The sequence below is a fragment of the Notechis scutatus genome, chromosome 2, assembly GCF_049901735.1.
Source record: "Notechis scutatus isolate UNSWTSFEM ecotype Mainland chromosome 2, rNotScu1.2, whole genome shotgun sequence".
In the NCBI taxonomy this organism is placed as follows: Eukaryota; Metazoa; Chordata; class Lepidosauria; order Squamata; family Elapidae; genus Notechis; species Notechis scutatus.
Window position 1 is genome coordinate 177,012,453 of NC_142010.1, and position 24,710 is coordinate 177,037,162.

At 37.9% G+C, this 24,710-nt stretch overlaps 1 protein-coding gene across 3 annotated transcripts; it reads right to left on the bottom strand.

Moving 5' to 3' along the window:
- Positions 1–1,829: 1,829 nt before the first annotated feature.
- Positions 1,830–24,198, bottom strand: ENAM (enamelin). Of its 3 annotated transcripts, XM_087957479.1 has the most exons (9): positions 24,080–24,169; positions 18,240–18,304; positions 17,926–17,994; positions 17,784–17,828; positions 16,189–16,230; positions 11,567–11,893; positions 9,619–9,660; positions 5,455–5,496; positions 1,830–5,158 (listed from the first exon to the last, which is right to left on the bottom strand). In XM_087957479.1, the coding sequence occupies exons 3-9, from the start codon at positions 17,977–17,979 to the stop codon at positions 2,582–2,584; spliced, it is 3,129 nt and encodes a 1,042-aa protein (XP_087813605.1). In that variant the 5' UTR covers positions 17,980–17,994; positions 18,240–18,304; positions 24,080–24,169; the 3' UTR covers positions 1,830–2,581. The 3 variants fall into 3 exon arrangements, with proteins under 3 accessions (XP_087813605.1, XP_026528656.2, XP_087813606.1); XM_026672871.2 differs by lacking the exon at positions 18,240–18,304 and having other exon boundaries at positions 24,080–24,198; XM_087957480.1 differs by lacking the exons at positions 5,455–5,496; positions 18,240–18,304 and having other exon boundaries at positions 24,080–24,198.
- Positions 24,199–24,710: the final 512 nt, after the last annotated feature.

Here is a 24,710-nt window from a genome sequence, read left to right on the forward strand (position 1 = left end):
CCCCGAAAAAATGGCTGGGCCGTCTGTTCGGGGGTGACTTAATTCCCCCCCCTTGCATCTTCGGGCGGGCGGGCGGTGATGGCTTGGATGTTGACCTCAGCGTTGGTGGGGCACTTCGTATCGGGGTCAACGCAGGCAGCACCATATCCGGGTGTGCAACAAAAGTACTTCCTAATGGCAAGCCCCCCCACCATTCCCCCCCATTTCGCATGTTTTAATATAGGCCTTAATTTGGGGGGAGGGGCTTAATTTCATTTCATGCCTATAAAACATGCTGGGACCTCCTATTGGGGGAGGCCGTATTGTTGGAGAAACAGGGTAAACTAAAGTGAATCCAAAAAAATAAAATGCAAGAGTCACAATACTGTAATTCAAACTGACCATGTTTTCGTACTTTGATGAAACCATTAATATGGAGCTGAATTGTCCCACATTGAGTTGTCCTGTGGTGAGTTGGTCGTGGTGAGTTTGTTGTGGCATGTTGGCCATGGTGTGTTATTCTAGACCCCCGCTCAGAGTCGTGGAATTGAGAGGAAGGAAAGTTTGGGGTTCAGAATGGAGCACTCAAAAACATTCTGAGCTCCCATTTAACTGCCTTTCCCATAGAGATAAATGGGGGAAATTGGGAGTTTCTTTCTCAGCAATCCCCCACTTGATTTGATTCATTTTTGACTTTGATTATGGAGGTACTATTTTTCCAACACTAAATTTGTTCCCATTCTGTTCAGTCTTCAGAGTAGTCTTGTTGATGATCGATTAAACTTCCAATCCTCTTTATGTAATTTCTTTCTAATGTTTTTTTTTTGGGGGGGGGGGTGTTGGAAAGAATAATAAAGGTTACATTTCATTCTCTATTCAGACACTTCTCCCCTCCTGTTGCCCAAAAGGAAATATTGATATAAGCCTGCCCTTTATCATATGTATTCAGAACAGTATAGTGTTTTCCTATGCATGATTGCATGCGCTCTTAACTTAGTTCGATACAATACATTCTCTAACCTTTGTGGGGGGAGAAATGTGGGTGGGAATAGGAAAAAAAAAGCAATAAACATATACATCAATCTGCAAAAGGATGAAAGGCATTTCTGATGAATAAGTGTCAAAGTGGTTGCTGAGCTCAAACAGGTCTTAGAGACTCCAGGAAACAGAATGGTGTGTCTCTGTCATCCTTAGGCTTATGCTATTGACATAATCTATGTGCCGGATTTCAGCCATCTTACATGTGTGTGAAAAGGAACAGAATTCAGGAAGAAAATATCATGTGTGCTTTAAATCAGGGGTGTCAAACTCGTGTCATCAAGGTGGCGTTACATATCAGGACTTTTTTCCCCTTCATTAAACTGGGCAGGGCCAGCGCATGACACAGCCCGCGGGCCATGAGTTTGTCTTCTTAATGATAGGAGGGATCATCAATGGACAATCAGTGTTGCATTTTTTCTGATTCTGTGCTTTAAAGGTGATGTTTTTTGGATTATATTACATCATCAATAACAAAATAGGAAATACTGGTTCCTTGGAAGATGGTTAGACGTGTTCCTGTAAACTCATCTTAAATTCTACTGGTTCTGAACAGAAAACTAAAAACAAAAAAGGGTGACAATTTAATTGCCATCTTCTGCTAAAAATCAGCACAGGCACATGAAAGGAAAAATTCTGCCCATAATGAGTGCATTTTAATGTCAAAGAGCTTCAGAAAAGGAGTGAAAGTGCATTTATTTTAACCTAGTCATTTGTGCCCCAGCAAAGAAGAGTACAAAATGTTATTGACGTGCTGTGTTTGATGACAACATTTTTCTTTCTGGACAAACTGAGGCCAAAAGCGCATGGGAAAACTTGGTCCTTGCATAATATTTGGCTTGTAATATTAGCAGATATATTCATCTGAACACAGATAGGCAGTTTCTGCATGCATACATATATTTACATATAAAATTAGCCATTAATCAAACAATTACCTTTGAACTTAAGGTGAGATACAGACGTAGTGCTGCAGACATATTTATTTAGTTTTTCATTTGTGATAATTGTAAAGGAAAAATACCACAAAACACATACAGGACATTGACAGAAGGATGAGCAGGGGCAAAATGTTATGGATAGACTTTATCCATTTGTGGGAAGAGAGACAAAAGGGAAAAAAAGCAACCAGAATAACACTTTAAAAATAAAATATTCAGATAGAAAGTTGTCTCTTTGGGTTTGATTGGATTAACTCTCTACTACTCCCTATCCCAACCCAATTTCCTCAAGACTGTCTTAGGTTTGGTTTAAGATTGTCTTAAATTGATGAGCTACAATTGCAATAATCCCAGCCGTTATTGCTTTTAGACATGCAAATCAGATAAATCTGGATAGCCCCTGATTGGAGAAACATGATCTATAGATTTCAGCTGATAAATGTCAAATCTATTTTGGAACAGCATAGATGTCTTCATTACATTTACCTACATCTGCACTCAAACATCTGCCTTTGAACCTAAGGTGAGATATAGACATAGTGCTGCAGACATATTTATTTAGTTTTCCATTTGTGATATATTCTGCTTTTGCAGATTCTGAAAAGAAGGTTCTTTTTAATATATCATTCATCTTGGAAGAGTAAACAATCTGTTGTCCTTTCATTTGGTTGTCCCATCTGTTCTTCTGGAGAAGTGAGTTTTAATTGATCTTCTCCTGCATCTTGAGATGGGACGGTGCTAGACATTGGCTGGGGTTCAGGCAGCATGATAGGTTTTCCAGCATGCATTGAATTCTCTAAATAAAAGACATCAGAAGGCTGATCCACTAATGGGTCTCCAGTACTAGATATATGCTGTTTTAACCAACTTCCAAAGCATGGTGTCCACCCAAACCCTTGTGTTGCACGGTGAGCCTTCCTATCAATATCACTGACAGCTTCATTTCTTATGCTTTGTGGTTGTGGAAACCTTAAAGTTGCCCTTTCAAACTCTCTCTTGGGCTGATTTACCTCCACAATATGAGCAAGAACACTATGGCCATCCCCTCTGATACTATTTTTAGAGCAAAGTATACCCTTGGAAGGAAATAATCCAGTTTCATAGACAGTATCATGATCGCTTGTTTGGCCTAATAGAGAATTGGAGCATGGAAGACTCATCTCTAGATCTGCTACTTCTTCCCCAAAGTCACCTGGATTTTCTCTTTGATTAGACTTTAAAGAATTGTTCCAATGATTAGACTGGATACCAGCTAGGTATGCAGGACGTCTGGCATACAAGGCATGACTACCTTCTGGATAAGTTGGACTACTTTTTTGTTCCCATGAAACCAGATTGAATTGAGGTGCAAGTCTCAAAGGTGCCAGTATATTTTCATTTCCCCCTGGGGACTCACCTGCACAGCAAAAATAATTGATAGTAGGGTGAGAGGTGATGGTTTCGTGTTCTCTTGGATATACACCTGCATTAGGATAATTTCTCCTTCCAGGACCATTATTACTTGAAATGGGTGCACTAATATGTACAGCTCGCCATGTATCTTCAGTATATGTTGGATTTTTTCTGATGTTTGAGGAGTACGTATTAAAGTAGGATGACGTTTCTTTGAGAGCAGATGGGTCAGCCACTTTGGTGGCCCATGTATCTCTTTCATCATAAGGTGATCTTCCTTGGAAAATATTACTAGTTTGTGGTGGAGAGTATGGCAGATTCTTCTCTGTGTGACCATGTGTATTGCTTATATGATATGGAACATTTTCATAATGTTCTGAACCATGAACTGGAGAATGTTCTGGAATCCATCTGTTAATTTCCTCATATGGCAAATTGCCTCTTTCATTGGCTGGTTGTTCTGCATAATATTTGGGATTTATATGGTGCTCACTTGGATTATAGGGGGGATTTTGGTATTGAATATCAGGATCAGCCAAATGTTTTTCATGGGGCTGTATATTTTGCCTGGAATATAATTCATTTTCCTGCTGAATGCTTCCATGATATTCGCTCCTGTGCATTTGATCTGAAGGCAAAAGGGGCGAATAAGATGGCCTTTCTCTTTGGCCTGGATGCTCTATTGTAGGGAAATTCTCTTTGTCATCCCAAAATTTGGGATAAAAGGAAGGAGCTTGCTGCCTGTAAGAATTCTTATCAGAATAAGTAGCATGTTCCCTCTGATGAACAGAACCTGGGGAGTACGCTGAATTATATCCTGGAGGAATTTCTTTAACTATCTCTAAATCTTTCTGGTTCCACATTCGGTTTTGTAAAGATGGAAATTGTTCTCTCTGATGATCTGGATGAATAAAGGACCGTTCGTTCCAATCATTCTTATGGGCTTCTTTTTCAAATGGAGTTCCCCTTGTATCCAAAAATATGTCGCGATGGGATTGACCATTTGACTGTTGTTTTCTAGAAGGGTGATACCTATCAGTGTTTTCTTCCGCTTTGTTCAGAGAATGGCTTTCTGATGGAGAACTAGGTTGTTTATTACCTCCATATGCTGGATTCTTATTCCACTGAGATCCTGGATCAGAGCTAGGATGAGCTCTCCAGCTTGATGGATTATTTCCAGGATAATGAAAATTCTCTTGTTCCCCATATGAGTTTGGCCTATTTTTTGCAGTTGGGTGATTACTGTTAATTTTCTGCAGATTAGCTCCGTGAACTGAATTGTCTCTATAAACCCAAGGGTCTTCGGGGTTTTCAGCTTGCATCGATGGATTTCCTCTAGAAACTAAAGTGTTATGTCTTGAATTACTTATATCTGGGTTGGGTTTATAAATATATGTACCACGTCCCCTGGGTTGTTGACTACCTGAAAAAAAGTTGTGAAAAACATTGGTATTTGTAGACTTAGGTCTATAATTTGATTGATCAAAGCCATTCTGGGCTGCTTCATTTTGTCCTGACATATGACCAGTAGGAGAAAGTGTTGGGATTCCGTTTCCACTAACAATTTTTTTGGAAAGACCTGGAAAATTGGCCTCATTATTTGTCGTGCTGATTCCTGAAAGAGTAGCATTCTCTCCATGGCTGGCTGGAATGGTTGAATTTGTGTCTGAAACTGTTGAGTTTGTTGCTGGGTTCTCTTTAGGGGGTTCTTTTTCTTTGGGTTTCTCAAAGTCTTGTTCAAACATCTCTTCAGAATAATAAGGAGGCCGATTTCCTAACCCAGGGTAGCCATATCCAAAATATGGAGTCTAAAAATGCAAAGGAGAAAATAATCATATCTTAATCAGGTGTTTCCGATTGCCCTAAAAAGCCAAAGATTCTAAAGAGATCTTACCTCCAAGGCATAATTATGATAAAAGAAATATGATTCAATGCGGAGCAAACTTAAGCCTTAGAACTAGCAAACATTAAATATGGTGATATGTGCAACTGTGGTATAATCAAGGTCTCTTTGAAAATCATGGTAGTTCTTCTCAAACTATGCCTCGATTTTGCTTTACTCGTAGCTCATATATAGATTAGTGCATTTAATTGTTATACTTACCCCTTCTTCGTTGCTGACAGGTGGCTGTCCAAATGGCATATGCTAAGAAAATTAATAAATAAGTCAGGAAGGATTGGGGAAATACAGGATGGAAGCATTAAATAGCTAATGGAATAATAACTCAATCCCAAGGGTGCTTTATCAAGAGGCAAAGATGTTTTGCTTCTCATCACAGAAGCTTCTTCAGCCCTCAGAGCTGAAAGAAAATCCAGTTGCCTCTGGAAAAAGCACCCCCGAAAAAACCATAACCTGGATGACTGAGAATCTTCCTAGACAGTAATAACTCTATGTTTATCAGTCAAGTATACTTATTTAAGATCTATCAAGAGCCAATTTGGTCTAGTGGTTAAGGCACCAGGCTAGAAATCAGGGGTTCCACGAGTTCTAGTCTCTCCATAGGCATGAAAGCCAGCTGGGTGATTTGGGGCCAGTCCAGAGGTGGTATTCAGCAGGTTCTGACCAGTTCTGGAAAACCGGTAGCGGAAATTTTGAGGAGTTCGGAGAACCGGCAAATACTACCTCTGACTGCCCCCATCTATTCTCTGCCTCTTGAGTCCCAGCTGATTGGCTGGGTCTTCTTTTGTTGCCCTGCACAGGAGAACAGAGCTGGAAAGCAGGTTAGTGGGGTGGGGAGAGAATGGGGATTTTTCAGTATCCTTCCCCTGCCACACCCACAGAACCAGTAGTAAAAAATTTTGAATCCCACTACTGGGCGGTCCCCTTCACTTTTAACCTAATACACCTTGGAGGGTTCTTGTTGTGGAGTAAATAGGAGGAAGAACGAGTATTACGTTTGTTCAGCACCTTGAATTATTTATATAAATAATAAATGTGAGATTAAAAAAATAATCAATATTTTAGTCATTACTTTTTCCCTAATTTTCCTGATCACCTTATTCTCCCTTGTAACTGCATTTTTTTAAAAAAAAAAAATATATACACATGTATATTCAAACCTCTCTTTGTCTTTCTATGTTTTGTGGCCTGAGCATAAGCCAACATTGGGAGGATAATTATTTTATAGGGGATAATGTGGGTGTACATAGGGGTGCTACCCATAGCTGTTCTAGGTTCCCTGGAGATGATAGTGGGTGGGACTATTTGAACTACATATGAATTTGTTCTAGGAGATAGCTGGGATAACTATTGATCTGCACACTTTGAAGAAAATATTATAGACTGAGATGCATTTTGTCAGGATTTCAGACATTACATTCTCCTCTCATCTCTTTTTTTATCCTGATCCCTCTTTTCAACAGTTGGTAAATAGCAGCACTTGGGAAACTGAAAAGATTTTAAAAATCTATTGGCAGGATCTTTACTCATTCATAGTGCCTTCTAGGTCATCATTGTATGATATAACCACAATGACAACAGAGTTTATATCACAATGATGGCTGGATGGTTCATGTTTGAAGATACGACTATAAACCAAAGTTAGAAAAACATCAGTGGAGTAATAAAGTATATTTTATTATGTTTATTCTTTTGCTGAAGTATTTAGTTGAAATCTTTCTTCAGTTGCATTACACAGCTTTAAGTACTGAAGCATTCCCTTTATTTCACTCAATTGTTTGACATTTTTTAAATGGAAAATTTAACTAAGGACACATTTACTATGAGAATTTCTATTAGCTTTTTAGGATTGTTAAGAGTTTGTTTTTCATTAGTTTGTTTTTACTTGCACATTAAGAGAATATGTTAATTTAAAAACTCAATAAACATCTTAAAAACAGAATACAAAATTCAGAAGTAAAAGGGTTCTTCACCATTTTTAAAGTTTTTCATAGTAAGTAAGATGTACACTTAACGTTTCAGTACTCACTTAGCATAGAACGGCAGAATTTATCTATCTATCTATTTATTTATTTATTATAAAATTAGAAATATGTGGTATAAGGTTTAGTCGTTTTTCAGCTTATTTAAGAAATGTTCTACAGAATATTCTTCGTATGCAATTTTGCCTCTAAAAACAGAGCATTGACAATCACAGTAATAATGAAAGGTTCACATGATTGGTTAAGAGAAATCTGATTGACTGGCACTTTCTAATAGTAGTGATATACAAGTAAGCTATTTATGTAACAGATCATATTGATTAGCTTGCCAATGAAATATTAGAAAGAGTTGCAGGGACCACATATTTTATCAGAGAGGGACTTCATATAATCTCAGGACTGTTTACTCCTGTTCATGATTTTGGCTTTATTATTTTGGGACTAAAAATATCTGGTTGCCCAGACCAACGTAACGGAATGTTTGAGCTACAAGTGGTGTGGTACCTTAGTTACTCTGATTAGATTAGTACTGACATTGTGAGGTGAGGTTATACAGTTATGGTAGGCAGGCAACAGGAAAAAATAATAAACATTTAAAATACTTCCAGGACCATATCTACTATAATTAGTAACAATTAGACACCAAATTGTTATTTGCTACTTAATTTCAGTAGGAAACCAAGCCACTACAACTTAGTGGCATGACAAAAAGGGATATTGAAGAGTTGGTTTGGTTGCTAAAAGAATTGGTTTAACCCTTTATCAAAAGAAACAATAAGTCTCAAAACAGAATATCTCTCTCCCTGATAAGACCCATAGTCAGGGGTGGGATTCTATCAGTTCGCACCTATTCACTAGAATAGGTTGTTAACATTCTAAGCAGTTCGGAGAACCGGTTGTTAGAAGAAATTACTGGCCTAATCCTGTAAGGAAGGCAGGAAGGAAACATTCTGTTGTTGCTTACAGAAACTGTCTCTCCAATAACTCTTATTACATTCTTGGCAGGACTAGACTTCCTGTCTCAGGAACTTCTCTGAGGTTTTTTCCCCCTCCTTTGCTGGTACTTTGCTTGTGTGGAGTGACCATTCAAAGTTACAATGGCACTGAAAAAAGTGACTTATGACCATTATTCACACTTACGACTGTTGCAGCATCCCCACAGTCATGAGAGGCCAGGCGAGGAGATGTGAGTGATATTAAGTTGGCCACACCCAGCCAATAACATGACCACCAAGCCATGCCCACCCAGTCACATGACCACCAAGCCACACCTACCACCTAAGCCATGCCCACAAAACCGGTTGTTAAAAATTTTGAATCCCGCCCCTGTCCATAGTGTTTTGGTTGGAAGCCTCTTGGACCAAAAATCTAGAGTAAAAACAATGGTCAGATGGCTTTGAAGTTGTCATGATAATTAAATGGTAACCATGTTTCATTGATATCTTGCCTTAAGGCGAGGGTCTCCAAATTTGGCAACTTTAAAACTTGAATTCCCAGAATTCCTCAGTCAGCCAGTTTTGGAGACTCCTGCCTTAGGGTGATGTCCCCAGGATTACATCATCAGTAAATACACAGAGCATACTGGTTCCTTGAAAGATGTTTAGTTGTGCTCTTTTAAATCATCAATGGATAATCAGTGTTGCATTTTTTCCCCAGTTCTTTGCATGTACACTTTGCTTTAAGGTGATGTCTCTAGGATTGTATTATGTCATAAATAAAGAAATAAAGAACACTGGTTCCTTGAACAATGGTTAGCCATGCTCCTGTAAACTCATCTTAAATCCTGCTGATTTTTAACACAAACAGTCCTCCCCCAAATATAACAATTTAATTGCTATCCTCTCCTAAAAAGCATTAGAGGCAAACGAAAAGAAAAATTTCATCCATCTCAAATGTATTTTAATTTATTTATTTATTTTATTTATTTTATTTATTTGATTTGCCAATTGTTTACAAGATAATAAGTATAAGTGTATAATGTCAAAGAGCTCTACAAAAGGTGCATTTAGTCAAGGCACACACAGAGTTTATCTCCTCCTTTTTATCTTCATAGCAATCTTGTGAGGCAGATGTGACTAAAACTCACTTCGTGGGCTTCAAGACTAAAGGAAAATACAATCTAATGGTTATTCAATTCATAACTGTAACTCATTGGACACTTTCCAAATATATGGTCTTTAATTCCCAGAATACCCTGCCAGATAAGTATTTTGGACTTGAAATCCATACATCTGAAGACTTAAAGTTGATTAAGGCCACGGTAATGATTTAGTGTTTTGTAAGAATTATTCTGGGTTTAGTTGTAATTTTGCAGGAGAATGCATGAGCATGTCATAATAGATAATATTTCCAGAACAGGCTTCTACATTAAGAATAATTGACTCACCTGTGGAAAATGCCAAGGTGGTTGCGAATATGGAGGAAAACCCTGCAAAAGGAAAGGAACCAGTTGTTATGTATTTACAGCATAAAAATAATTGCAGTGTCACTATGCGATGAATGCAGCACAATAATCTTTTGAGGCAGTCTTGGGTTACTGAAAGGACTACAAAATATTTCTGTTCTGGTAGCTTAATTCTAAATAATATGGGCAATGGGGGAAATACTTCTCTGAATAGAGGCACCCAAGCTATTTAATATTTGCTTCCAGGCAATAAGTGCCATTTAAGCTGATGGAATTTCACTCCTGAGAAGACACCAAAGGATTGCAATGTGTGTGATTTCCAACATGAGGACTTGAAGCTGAACACACAAATGGTACAGTGACAACACTATTAGGTTATAACCTGTAAATCCAAATGGAACTAGATCCTAGGTAACCATGATTTTTATTAAATGAACAAGCCTTGGTAAGACCATACTTGGAATATTGCATCCAGTTTTGGTCACAATATAAAAAATATATTGAGAATCTGCAGAAAAAAACAACGAAGATGTATAGGAAACTAGAGGCTAAAACATATGGAGAATGGTTTCAGGAATTGGGTATGACTAGTCTAGTGAAAAGAAGGACTAAAGGTGACATAATAGCAGTGTTCCAATATTTGAGGGGCTGCCACAAAGAAGATGGTGTCATCCTATTTTCCAAGGCATCAGAAGGCAAGACAAGCAATGGAAACTAACCAAAGAGAGAAGCCACCTTTAACTAAGGAGAAATTTCCTCACCGTTAGAACAATAAACCAGTGGAATGGCTTGCCTTCAGAAGTTATGGGTGCTCCATCACTAGACGCTTTCAAAAAGAGTCTGGTCAGCCATGAATTTGAACTTGTATCTCCTGCTTGAGGAGTGGGTTGGAGTAAAAGACCTCCAAGATCCCTTCCAACTCTGTTATTTTGTTCTGTCTGTGCAAACTTCCTTTCAGTGCACGTTATTTTATTTTTATGCAACTACTGCCTGTACATATTCCAATGGAGTCTCCCAGAAAACTAATTAAATAACCACAGTAAATGTTTAGAAAATAAATAGTGCCAGTCAGCTCCAAGATTGAAATAAGTTCCCAGAGTGGTACATATATTAATCCAACACAATGCCTTCTGTAGAGCAACTTAATGATGTTTTACAAATTTGTGTTTGATTTTTGATCATAAATAAATGTGACGTGTATTATGTTAGTCAAGTGCAGCTAAGCCAGCCAAGAGATTTGGTGCATCTTACAGGCTAATAAATTTATTTGACATAAGCTTTTGTGGAGTCCATTTGAGCAGTATTCTCTTGAGTAAATATTATACCTTGAGAAACATCTAGGACAAGCTCTTATCACACTCTGTATTTGTGTATTACATGGTACACAGAAATATGTTGATTATGTTTTGATCAGTATCAGCTGGGTTTGTACACAAAATTGAACATAAACTTAGTTGACAAACCATGGCTGAAAAATTAGCAAACTAAATTAAGCCTAAATCAAATAACCTGATGCAATTGTGAACCAACTGACTCAACTAATGAACACAGTAAACATTTTCTCCTCTCCTAATCTCTTTCTTCAAATCCTCTACTCCAATTTGGAAGGTTTATTTCTCAAGAAGAATAATTCTTGTTTTTATTTGATGTCTTCAGGATTCTACAATTAGCAATAACACTTAGACTTATATACCACTCCCTAGAGCTTCCTGGCCCTCTCTAAATGGTTTACAGAGTCAGCATATTGTCCCCAACAATCTGGGTCCTCATTTTACCAACCTCTGAACGATGGAAGGATCGAAAGCTGAGTCAACCTTGAGCTGGTGAGAAATGAACTCCTGGCAGTGGAATGCAGATTTAGCCTGCAATACTGCATTCTAACCACTGCACCACTACAGATCTTATAATAATTTCAAATCTACTCATTTACCTGGGGCTGTTGCTGTTGCTGTTTTCCCTCCTTAGGATGCTGAAATGGCACTTGTGGGTAAGTCTGAGATGGGTTGGTCTTTTGTGGCTGTTTTGGCAGAGGTTGTGGCTGCTGATATCTTGGTTGCTGTTGTGGTGGTAACTGTGGCCTTTCGTTGGGCTGCTTAGTTCCTGGAATTTGTTGAGGCTTCTGTTGGGGAACCCTAGAAGCTTGATGGGTTGATGAGGCTGATTGTGGCCAGAGGAAAAATCTCTGCAGAGGCAATATAGGCCACTGGGAGAACATCTGTGGGTAATTTGAATGGTAGCCATAAAAGGAACCAGCAATCTGAAATAAAAGTTTTTTTTAAAAAAAAAATTAGTGTAGAGTTTCAGCACATGGGAATCAAATGTTTAATGTTGTACTTTGTTGCTCTTCCATTATAGTTGATTTTTTGCAAGACTAAGAGGTTTTAGATGGCAAAAATGTACAGAAATTTAGGGCTCCTACATAGCAGCTTCTATGATCCAGCAGTGTGCTGCAGCTGTCAAAAAAGCCAATTCAATCCTAGGCTGCATGAATAAAGGGATAGAATCAAGATGACATGAAGTATTAATACCACTTTATAATGCCTTGGTAAAACCATATATGGAATATTGCATCCAGTTTTGGTCAACACAATGTAAAAAAGATGTAGAGATTCTGGAAAGACTACAGAAAAGAGCAACAAAGATGATGGGTACTGGAGGAGTACCCAAGAACCATTGCTGGAACTGGGTATGTCTAGTTTGATGAAAAGAAGAACTAGGGGTGACATGAATATCTCAGGGGCTGCCACAAAGAAGAGGGAGTCAAGCTATTCTCCAAAGCACCTGAAGGCAGGACAAGAAGCAATGGGTGAAAACTAATCAAGCAGAGAAGCAACTTTGAACTAAGGAGAAATTTCCTGACAGTTAGAACAATTAATTCATGGAACAACTTGCCTCCAGAGATTGTGTGTGCTACAACACTGTAGGTTTTTAAAAAGAGATTGGACAACAATTTGTTGAAATGATATAGGATTTTCTACTTGACCAGAGGTTTGGACTAGAAGACCTCCAAAGTTCCTTCCAACTTTGTATATTCTGTTATTTTGACTGGTTTGATCCACTTTGGAGTTGTTTCTCAGCTTCTACTCTTGCATGATATGGACTGGCTTTGGGACCCCCTTGCATATCAGTTTCCACTTATTTTGGCAGTGTCTACTCCCCTGTTTCAATAACATATAAACATGGCTGAAACTATTGAGTAAACTGCTGGTTACAAAAATGTCAGCATACGATGTTGTCACCATAACAATTTGCGATGAATTGTGGAGTAACCCTCAGGTTTCCTGGAATATAAAAAGGAGCTGCAGTTGATTTGTTTTCTTTATGGATGAAGTGGGGATAAGGAGATTTCTGTTATTACAGGAGCCATGCTAGCTTTAGGAGACAGAGTAGTGGCTGAATGCCATTTTGATTTCTTCTCATTGTTTAGATGGAGGGAGTATTGGTGGGCTCATGAGAGAGGGCTGTGAAAATATTTACAGACTCCTCACATCCCAGACATAAACTGTCTCAATTCATTCCCTCAAAATGACGCTATAGAGCACTGCACACCAGAACAACTAGACACAGGGACAGTTTTTTCCCGAAAGCCATCACTCTGCTAAACAAATAATTCCCTCAACTCTGTTCAACTATTTACAAAGTCTGCACTACTATTACTATTAACCTTCTCATCACTCCTTATCACCCATCCCCTCCCACTTGTGACTGTAAGGATACAAGCAACAGTCAATATAAATCTTTAGGATACAAGCAACTTTGTTGCTTGTATCCTAAAGGTTTATATTGACTGTTTCCTAATATGATTTGATTGCTTATTGTACCCTATGACTATCTTTAAGTGTTTATGATTCTTGACTCTTGACGAATGTATCTTTTCTTTTATGTATACAGAGAGCATCTGCAACAAGATAAATTCCTTATGTGTCCAACCACACTTGGCCAATAAAGAATTCTATTCTATTCTATTCTATTCTATTCTATTCTATTCTATTCTATTCTATTCTATTCTATTCTATTCTATTCTATTCTTTTCCATTCCATTCCATTCCATTCCATTCTATTCATTGTAAGCAAGTTTTCTGCATTTAAAGGCCAACATAACTGAATATAATCAGAGAACAGTTTTGATATGCCTTGGAAGGTTTAGGGACAAAAATATGGATCATCTGTAAATGCACTCTTTAACAACAACTATCCAAGAATTTAGATAGTATCACAAGATTCTTCTATGCAAAGGCTTCATGAAGGGGATAAAACACAAAGTGAGAATATTTGAATTATATCTTAAACACATTTTCTAAAATAATTTTAGAAAATGATGCCATTAACATTGTTTTATTGTTTATAATGTTTAATCCAATTTCTAATCTACCTAATTGAGAAAATCCTAGGTGACTAGCAAATAAAATAAAACTAGAAATTAATCCATTTTCTAAGCCACCTGAAAACCCTTGTGGCTAGCAAGTAAAAGAAAGAGAACAAGCATTAAAAAAAGAGAACATGGGTGATCAATTCTATGGAAATAACATCACTGATTAATATTTCTATTACATGAAATTTTCAGTGAATGTTGCAAGATTTAGACAGGTATAGATGGATACAATTAGAAAAGCATTACATAGCCTGGAAGAAATCTAACATTTTCCCTGGTAGAAGACACTTCCCTTCTATTTAGAATGGAAGCATATTTTTTTGGAAGAGATGGGTTCAATGGTGGTATGCTACCGGTTCAGACCGGTTCACTTGAACCAGTAGTAAAAAGAAAAAAGCCTCCGTTCAGCTGAGAGGAGGAACAAAAGCCTCTGATCAGCTGATCAGCTGAGAGGATAAAAGACCAAAAAGCACATGAGAGGGTGGGAGGGTCGCTCCTAGCTCTTTGTTTCTTCATCCTCTCAGCTAATTGGCTTGTTCGGGGTGTGCGCCAGAGGTGGTATTCAGCAGGTTCTGACCAGTTCTGGAGAACCGGTAGCGGAAATTTTGAATAGTTTGGAGAACCAGCAAACACCACTTCTGTCTGGAGCTTTTACAGTATCCTTCCCCTGCCACGCCCACCAAGCCACGCCCACAGAACCAGTAGTAAAAAAATTTGAATTCCACCACTGGTGTGCTCATTAGAGGTGCATGCACTTGCACACATGCACAATCACCCACCGAACTGATCGTGACTAAGGTAGGATCCCACTACTGGATGGGTTGTACAGAATCCCACATAATGAAATTTTAATGGGTATTTTCAGTAGGAACTCTAAGTAGGATCCTCCTGTCCTGATAATGTTAGCATTCAAAGATATAAAAATATCTGCAAAATTTTAACATGAATTAGCCCGCAATTAGCAAGGTGACAGCAGTTGAAGTACTGTACTTCCAACTGACAGATATATTATATAGTTTTAAGACCATTATGTAGTTTTAAGACTCAAGAGACCTTTCAACTTTGCAGTGTCATTGGGCTATCATTCAATAATCCAGACCAGGAGAAGAATTTTGATTGAAGCCTGCATGTTTGTATGGTTTGTACTGGATGTACAGTAATAAACGTATTACCAGGTTAGAATCAGAATTAGGGCAGTGGACACAGGTAATATCTAAGTGATCAGATGTATATTATTCAGCAGCAAGTCCCTGATGGATACTGATGCAGTGATATTACTGGAGGACATTTAACCTGCATTTTTTTCTAGAAGTTTGACCTTATGTTTAGATTATTTTGTTTAGAGTGTCATCCTCACATTTTGCTGCCCATAGTGCAAAAATGACTTTCTAACCATTTTTAGGAGACACATCCTCCCAATGCACAACATTCCCTGTTTCATTTGCAGCAGCTGATTTTGGCTTATCGTGAAAACCTAATTAGGATCACAGTTGGTTAGTAGGATTTGTGCAATGTAAGTCAAAAAACATTTTCTGGAACATTTCTTTAATAAGGTTCGGTAGGTGTTTGGTTATTCCTGTTCTTTCTGGTGTATCTTCTGAATTAAATCCAAAGCATTGCACAGCCCTTTTGATTAGTACCTGGATGGGAGATGAAGAAACTTCAAGGTTGTATGTGGGCAGGAAGGTTGATATGGAAGGCAAAGGCAAATCACTTTCATATTATTGCAATAAAAACTACAGGGGCATGACCAACTGAGGTTGGCTCTAAGGAGAATTTACGCTAGTGCAAGTAGAATGTTATGTCAGATCATCTTTTATGTCTGTCATGCTTCAAAAAAGCTGCTTTATAATCTGCCCTTTATTATACTCCTTTTAAAGCTGAAATGTTGTTTTCAACTGCTTTTGTTTATATCCCTTGCTTCAGAGGATACTAAGAACTGGCATATCCTAGTATAAAATAAAGTTAAAAGTAAATAAAATCTGATGAAAGCAATATCATCTCCTTCCTATCTTCACACTGAGTGAGCTGGAAGCTTCTTAGTAGTGACAGATTTCTCTCCAATTGTTACAGTAACTTTTCAAAAGTAATACATTTAAATTTCAAGATTCATTTCATTTATTGTACATTTCATTGTGTGTAATAGTACTATTCTTCCAAGAAGAAGAAGAAAGACTTACTTGTGGTGGATTTATATAACCATATGGACCAAACTGCATCATCTGTAAGCAAATACATTTATTATCTTGTGTCTTTTGGGTAAATAAGAATATTGTTCATTAGGCTGAACTACCAGCATTTTAGCAATAACAATAGCATTTAGACCAGGGGTGTCAAACTCATGTCATCGTGGGCAGCATCACATGACATATCAGGACTTTTTCCCCCGTTCCCTAAACTGGACATGGGCATGGCCAGCATGTGATACGTGGGCCAGGAGTTTTGACAGCCCTGATTTAGACTTATATATTGCTTCACAATGCTTTACAGTTCTCTCTAAGTGGTTTTCAGAGTCAGCATATTGCTCCCAACAATCTGGATCCTCATTTCACTGACCTCGGAAGGATGAACTCAAGGTTGACTCAAACCTTGAGTCAGTCAGGATTGAACTGCTTGCAGGCAGCAGAATGAGCCTGGCAATAACCGCCTTCCACTGTGCCACCATGGCTCTTACCATTTTATTAAAACATGGCTAGTTAAGGAATTCTGAAAGTTGAAGTCCACCCATGTTAAAGTTTCCAATTTTGAGAAACCAAAACTTCTGGACCATCACTCTCAATGCTGGAAATAAAGCCTGCAACTCCTACTTCAGAATAGTCATTCAAGCCTGCAACTCCTACTTCAGCCATTCAAGCCTGCAACTCCTACTTCAGAATAGTCCAGTTGGTTCAATGTTCAAAAAAAGTGATATCATAGCCTTAAACATAACCATCTGGACCCAGAAAAAATCCCAATTCTTCCAGATTTTTCCTCTTAAAGGAAAAGGATGCTTTGAAAATATATATATGAAAGTTTTATTTTTACTTTTAGGTATTTAAAAAGATGAGTTCATTTACCGTCAGCTAGACTATTCACACATCTAAATGGGCTTTGTTTTCTAAGAATTTCCTCACCATAATTTTATCTGTGTTAGATATTGACCCACGGTCCTCTCAAGGCAATGTATGTCCTTCACCTTTGTCCTCTAACACAGGGGTCCCCAACCGCCGGTCCGCGGACCGGTACCGGGCCGCGGAACAACCCTTACCGGGCCGCTGGTTGCTGGGCGCCGCCATCTTTTTTTGGTAAAAAGCGCTTCTGGTGAGCTTTTCCGGTAGAAAGTCATCGGAAGCGCTGTTTCGTCATAAAAGATGGCGGCGCCAGCAGCTCGTGAGCTTTTCCGGTAGAAAGCCATTTCTACCCGAAAAAGCTCACCAGAAGCTGGTGCCGCCATCTTTTATGATGAAACAGCGCTCGTGACGCCACCGGAAGTGATTTTTCGTCATAAAAGATGGCGGCGCCCAGTTGACGCCGGTACCGGTCCGCGGCGCCCAGCTGATGTCGGAACCGGGCCGCGGCGTCAAAAGGTTGGGGATCCCTGCTCTAACAGTGTCCTTCCATTCTGACTTTGCATACTTTATGATCTTCAAACTAGATAGTGACTCTGAGCATCCACAAATGGATTGAGTGATGGGAGAAAAGTTAACCTGTGGGATTAGGATAATTTTTGCTTGAATTAATAAATCCAAGGCCTCTTTTTCAGTAAAAAAAAAAAAAAGGTGAAAAATGTACGTACTTCTTCACTTTTGCTTCCATATCCTGCCCTGCGTGGTTTGCGCAGCTAGAGAGAAGGAAGAAATAGATGTATGACTGAGTTTCACAAGCAGGGAATTAAAAAAAATGAAATGCAATAAAGTGTCTGGTTCTGAAATACTCACCGGACCAGCATAAGATAAGCCTACAAGGCATAGATATAGGAGGATTAACTTCATCCTTCAACTTCTCCACTAAGTAGAGATAAACACAACAAACAGTCCATTACACACTTATTTTAGCACAGTGGTTTTTACAGCTCAAATCAGGAAAGAGTATCTCTCATGTTATCATGAGAGATGTCAATGGGCTTGAAATGATTACTGGAAAAAAAATGTTAATTCTTCTCACCATTGCAAAGCAACCACAGTTGACTTAGTGAAATAGGGAACCATGCCTTTAAATAAGGTATGTATTGATTGTGAAAAACTAAACTAACCACAGTAAGAAAACCCCAAAGTTTCCTCTGATGTAATTTCTGCCAACACAATGCTTGAACTGTAACTAACAGACAAAGGTGTTAACTTGGAGAGTATCCTATACCATCTCAAGCTGTTTCTTAGATCAACTTCAAAACTGTTGAGGTAATTCCCCGTTAGGAGAATGAGTGCATACAGGGAGACATATTTGAGAGTAGTGTTTGAATAATACACATATAGCACACAGATACACTGTACAGTAAATGTAGGTTTTTACTTCCAGAAACATTAAGCAAAGTGCAAACAAGCAATCCAAAATCATTCACAGGTAAATCAGTCAGTTTTTCAATCCAGGGATAATCCAAATATCAAAGTCCAGTGTCAAAAAACAGTTCAGTAACAGACTTACATTAAATCCAGTAATATCAGTCAATTAGGAAAAATGGAGGAACGGCGATACTTTCCAACAGAAGGAAACAGAGATACTCACTCAGACACACTCTCTTCTGAGACTAAGACTAATACAATTCAGGTTTCTGGCTCCATCTTATGGCCGTTTGAGAAACCACACCCAACTACAGTTTTGCATTTTCTTAAAGATATAGTTTTAATATGTCTATCCTGGTTTATATATTTCTAACCCAAATACCTGTTAGGTGACTTACCTCCTAACAAAAACCTTCAAATTGTTGATTGTTCAGTAGTCTCAGAGCCTTTCCTTTGCTTTCTAGATGTTTGCACGCATGGATGTGTTCATCCCCATCAGCAGTGGGATCCTTCCTGTTCCACTACTAGTTCAGTGATCGCTTGCGCATGCATGCGCACATAATGCACACATTCCTAACGCAGGCGCGCAGCTTTCCACACACCGGCTGAGGCCTGCAGCGCCAATCAGCTGAGAGGTGGGTGGGAGGGCTGTTCCTGCGCTTTTCTCTTCTTTTTCCCCTCAGGTGATCTCTGAGACTTTCTTTCCTCCTCTCAGCTGATCGCTGGAGGCTTTTTTTACTACCAGTTCAGCCGAACCAGGCCGAACTGGTAGCATACCACCACTGATCCCCATCCCCTTTCCATATTTATCACTTTGACACCAAAACAGACATTTCTTTTTTTCTCTCTCTCTTTCCCCCTGTGTTCCTGTGATATAACAATGTCAAAGATATAGGGCCCAGGTTGTTCTTTTCTTCCTATTTTCATGGTAGGTTAAAAGAAACTTTGTAGCAAGGAAGAACTGATATTTCATTTCTATAGAAGCAAAGCGCAGTGTTCCCAGAATGCACAAAAGTCTTCTCTTGAATACTTTTACAGGAAGAGAAAGGAAACTATACAGCGCTATGGACAGGGGTGTCGAGGAAGCAAAAAAGCATACATCATCCAGACTGGATAGAAACAAAAAAAGTAGGAGATGTAAGGATTAAATGGAGAATGAGTGTCTATGGCTGTGGCTAGTTCATTAATTTAACAGACATTATTATATCAACCACAAAATTATCTATTTTTAGAAAAGAAAAAAGATAAAGAAAAGAAAAATCAACTGCTGACCAATAGCTGTCCAAAGGCAACAATCAGTCCCTGGAGGAAATGAAACAAGACACTGAAGCCAATCAGATTGGGGGCTAATATCAGAATGAAAGAGTTGGAAATCATCCACTCTAAAGGGCTTAAGGAGAGCTTATTGGTGTAGTATTTAAGGCACAAGGCTGGAAACAGGGAGACTTGATTACCGCCATAGCCACAAAGGCAGCTGGGTGACCTGGGGTTAGTCCCCCTCAGTCATAAAAAGAAGACAAGGCAAATGCAAACCCTTCATGAGTCTTGCCAAGAGAACTGCAGGGACCAGTGCAGGCAGTCGCCAGATGTCAACACTGACTCAAAGAGACAAAAGAAGAGGCTCAGGTAAGAAAGCAGCAAATCTGAATCAAATCTGGAAAACACAGCTGGAGTATGAATTTGAAATTGTCTCAAAGTGAGAGGACATCCATGTATTCATTCCTGCATTCAGGAAGCAGAGAGTGCCCCATAGTGGCAATGGGTCAAATAGAAAGTATGGATGTGCTATTGCTTCAAAGTGTTTTATCTTCTATGTAAAGATTTAATCAGGTAGCTTTTTAAAAACAATGCCAGGGAAAGCACAAAGATTATGGCTTCTTTCCAACCCCTTAATAGTAGCTACACTCTGGGTCATGTGACCAGAAGGGAGGAGACAGGTGCTTAAGAATGAGGGGTGGAGGAAAACTAGGAGAGTTTCTTTTCTCCTCTATCTGCTGTGGCCTGATTCAATGTTATCTTCCTTTTATTGGCTTCTTCTGCATACCACATTTGGTCAGATTCATTTTTTAGAAGGCTGTTCCGCTAGCAAAGAAACCTTTCCAACTTTCTGTTGGTTTGGAAGGAATTAAAAAGAGTGAAACATAAACATTGCAGAAAGAATGGGTGTGTACCTAATGTATATGGGACCTCTGCATAAGATTCAGTTTGCATTTGACCAAGAAATATTTTACTTCCAATATGTCTCTGCATTTGACCGAGTTATATCTCATGGAAGAGTTCCAAACAAAAGTAATAAGAACTGTACTATAATGATAGTTGCTCTGAACAACTATATTATGTTGCTACCCGTTGTGTTTTTAACCCTAACCTTTACAAGAAGCTCAGTACATGCATGTAACAAGAAAACTGGAATTGTATACTTTATTCCAACTTCCAACTTTCTGTGCATCCACCTTAATACCGTATATTCGCTTTCCTAGGATTTCTAGTCTGTCATGGACAAATAGAAAAAAGAAAAAGGTAGTTCCAGGATGGGTTTTTCATCCTATTTTCCACAGTGTCCAGCCAGATATTGAATGTCTATCACAGTGAGTACTTAGTTATGACGCCAGAAAATAAGCTTTTTCTAATATTAAAAAATAAAATTCCATTCAGCTGGAAAATGAGCATGGAGGTATAAACCAAGGGTTAGCAAACTACACTCCATGGGAGAAACCCACCTGTTTTATGTGGCTCACAAGCTATGAACGGAGGGGCAGATAGTAGACAAAGGTGCTGGCCAAAGATCAGGGAAAGCATAACTTGAGTGGATGTGGCAACCTATCAGAGATTTCCTTACTAGTGTCCAGTACTCTCCAATGGCTGCCACATTCCTAGACTTGCCTGCTGCCAGCTCCCTTGGAGAGGGAGTAAGAGATCTTGCCCCTTAGAGAAAAAGTTTACCATCCCATGGTATAGAATGCATCATTCTGATCCAGTTTGGTTCAATCCAGTTTTGTTGAACTTCAGGAGTTCTGGTAGTTACTAGGTTTGGGAACCTATATTTATGATTCAGTGACTGGATGGATGGATATCTCAAAGTTGAGCAAACCAAGATCAGATGTTATATAAACTCTATATAAAAAGGGAATAGGGGGGAAAAAAGAAGCCATATGGCCTAGGTGTTATAGACATAGCCAAGAAACCTGCAATTTAGAAGGGCTAGCCATGAAAAGATATGGGCATACCTGCTAGTGATTCTGTTTAGCAAATGTTTCCACTTTTACCAAGAGGCTACTACATTATATTATGCAAGAAGGTCTCTCTCTAGGTCTAGGTAGCACCTGCAAGAAATGGTTGTATTTTTAGTTGGGATATTCAAGGCAATAAAGCTTTATTGATTTTATGGATTCATTCATTATCTCAGTTTATATAGCTGTCTATCTCAAATACATGACTCTAGGCAGCTCACAATAATTAAAATTATACAAAAACAATTACAACACATATACACACAGAATAGAAATATTATTTTAAAAAACCTCATATAGTACAACACTGAGATATATAGCTAAGGTATGCCAACAACAATTAACAAAGCCATTGACCAGGCTGTATACATATCCAGATCTCCAAACTCAGTATAGATATTATGCATTTTACACTGGAATTTGAAACATGCCTTATCCAATGTCCAAATAAGTGGAACAAATTAGTTATGTTATGTTGGTCATTTACAGTGTAATTGTAACCATGTACGGTATACATGAAAGTCCCTGTAATTTCAACTGTGCCATGTTCATAGGTATTTCTGTTCCCAATATCTATTGGATGGTGGCAGCATCTAGCTGACCTTGGCAGAGTCAAGTTAAGCAGGGTTGGATTGTCTAATACTTAGGACATTACTAGGAAACCCAAAGATTGTTTGTTAGACTGGAATACCCAGAAAACATCCCTGCAACACTTCCCTGTTGTTTCCAAGAGAACCACATCGAACTGTCACACATTCACCATAAGGTGAGATCAACTTGAGTCAATCTTTATCTTGAACTCCTCACCATTGAATAGTCTCTCCCTGAACCCACAGAACTTTCATAGTTGCAAGTTTTAAAGGAAAAGCAAATTAAAAGTAAAGCCTTTGCCTTATGGTCCATCTTCCACTTTAATTAAAAAGGATGCCCAAGAAGGTCACAGCAACACTTTACCTCTCTGCCATATTATTAATTACAACAATGTAAAATCACAGCTTCCAATACTTTAGCAGATTTTGTTTTTTTATACACATCAAGTTCTTCCCAAAAACCTAGGGTGTCAAAATGTATCAGCCTAATATATGCAGATCCAAGCAGTTGGCCTTTTGTAATTGACAATTGAGGATTTTCTCAATGGACAGAATTTCCAAGTGCCATTCAAAATTTTCTGGTGTGGTGCCCATTTTGCTTATGATCACTGGAACCACCATGACTGGTTTGTGCCATAATTTTTAACTTCAGTTTTCAGATCTTGATCTTCTTGATCAATTATCTTCTTGATCCTGATCTTCTCTGATTCATTGTCTTCTTTTCTGCTATCCCTTGGTATTGCCACATCAATGACCCACACTTATTAGTTCATCTGAAAAGTCTAACAATCCTCTTTTAAAGCAAAGATTTCTTCCTGGTGTTTCAGTTATAGATCTTCAGTTTGTAATTTTTGTAATGTTTTATTTATTCATGATTTCTGAAATCAAAATAGCTTCTATAGAGATGATCACTATTAAACCCATAGATTCTTTATGGGCAGATAACTTTACATCTAAGAATCTAGGGGAAGTTGTTTTTACCTACAACTTTCAATAACAAAAGTGGACTTTGCTATTATTGAAGTTCATAAAGAAAAATACACACAAATACACACACACTTATATATCACCTTATCTGCCTTCTTATTGCAATTTTCTACTGTCTAAAACTTGCAAGAAGGGTTAAATTTTAAAAATCAGCATTAAAATGCAAATCTTAGTACAAATAGGAAAATCTCATCAAGTAAAACCAAAATCAATCTTGCTTAGTTTAATAAAGCTAATGTCTAGTTTTCTTGCAATCTATATCTTACAGAATTGACATTAGGATGACCTGGGAATATGTAGTAGGAATTAGCAAAAGACATCAGATGACCAATCATTTTTGTTCTGTAGTAACAAAAGAAACAGGAAAGCTATACAGCCAGCATTATAATTTTAATATTTGTAACAAATTTGGTAGGATCTGCAACGTAGAGTTTGCATAGATCACTGGTTTACCAGTTACCTACTTGAAGGTAATAAACATTTAATGTGTAATCATACCAAAGTTAAACACATTTAGTCTTTTTTGTTGTAAAATAAATGCCCATATTTTCCTACAAAGTTTTAAAAAATCCAATTTTGATTACGCTTTAAATTTTTAACTGGAATGCAAAAAATCCCAAAACATGGGATTGCAAAGACATATATTTGCAAGATAGAAAATCAGTTAATGAATATTCTTCTTGATTAATATTTACACCCATGAGAAGAGTAAATGTTAAGTTAAAAATAAACTATAGAATAATTGTAATATACTACAAATGTAATATAATATAACAATATAATTACCTCTTAAATGTGGGGAAATAGCTTTGGGATCCTCAGAGGAGTTGAGGAAAAAAACACAGATAAGAATGAAAAATCAAAGAATTGGCTCTCCATTCTAAAGTCAATGGCAGGACAGGCTTTAACTGTTGTTTTAGAATCTTAGAACCAATCAAGGCTTATAAGACATTTGACGTCATTATGAACTCTAGCCTCTCAGCTGATACAGTCCATGTAAGATTTTGGATATGTTATTATAAGAGCTGAGAAAAGCTCTCTTATTATGTTTAATAAGAGTTGGGAGAGGGAGCTTACACTGCAATCCTTCCTATATACATCTATGTCAGTCTCATCCAGCCAGGTGTTTTTATTTTTTACTTTTTTTTAAAAAATAGTGTTATAAGTATCAAATGAGGATTTACCAGCTGTACTGGAGAAACAGACTTTGAGAACTGTATTTATACAGGCCCTAGTATCTTGATGGAAAAATCACTCCAATAAGATACACTAAATGTATAACATCCTTTCTTTTCTTTTTCTTTTTTTAATTAAAAGTTTTTATTGATTTTAACGACAAACAAAAACACAAAAAACATAAAACATAACATAAAAAACATCATCATTCTTCATATATTTACAGACATTGTATCGGTTG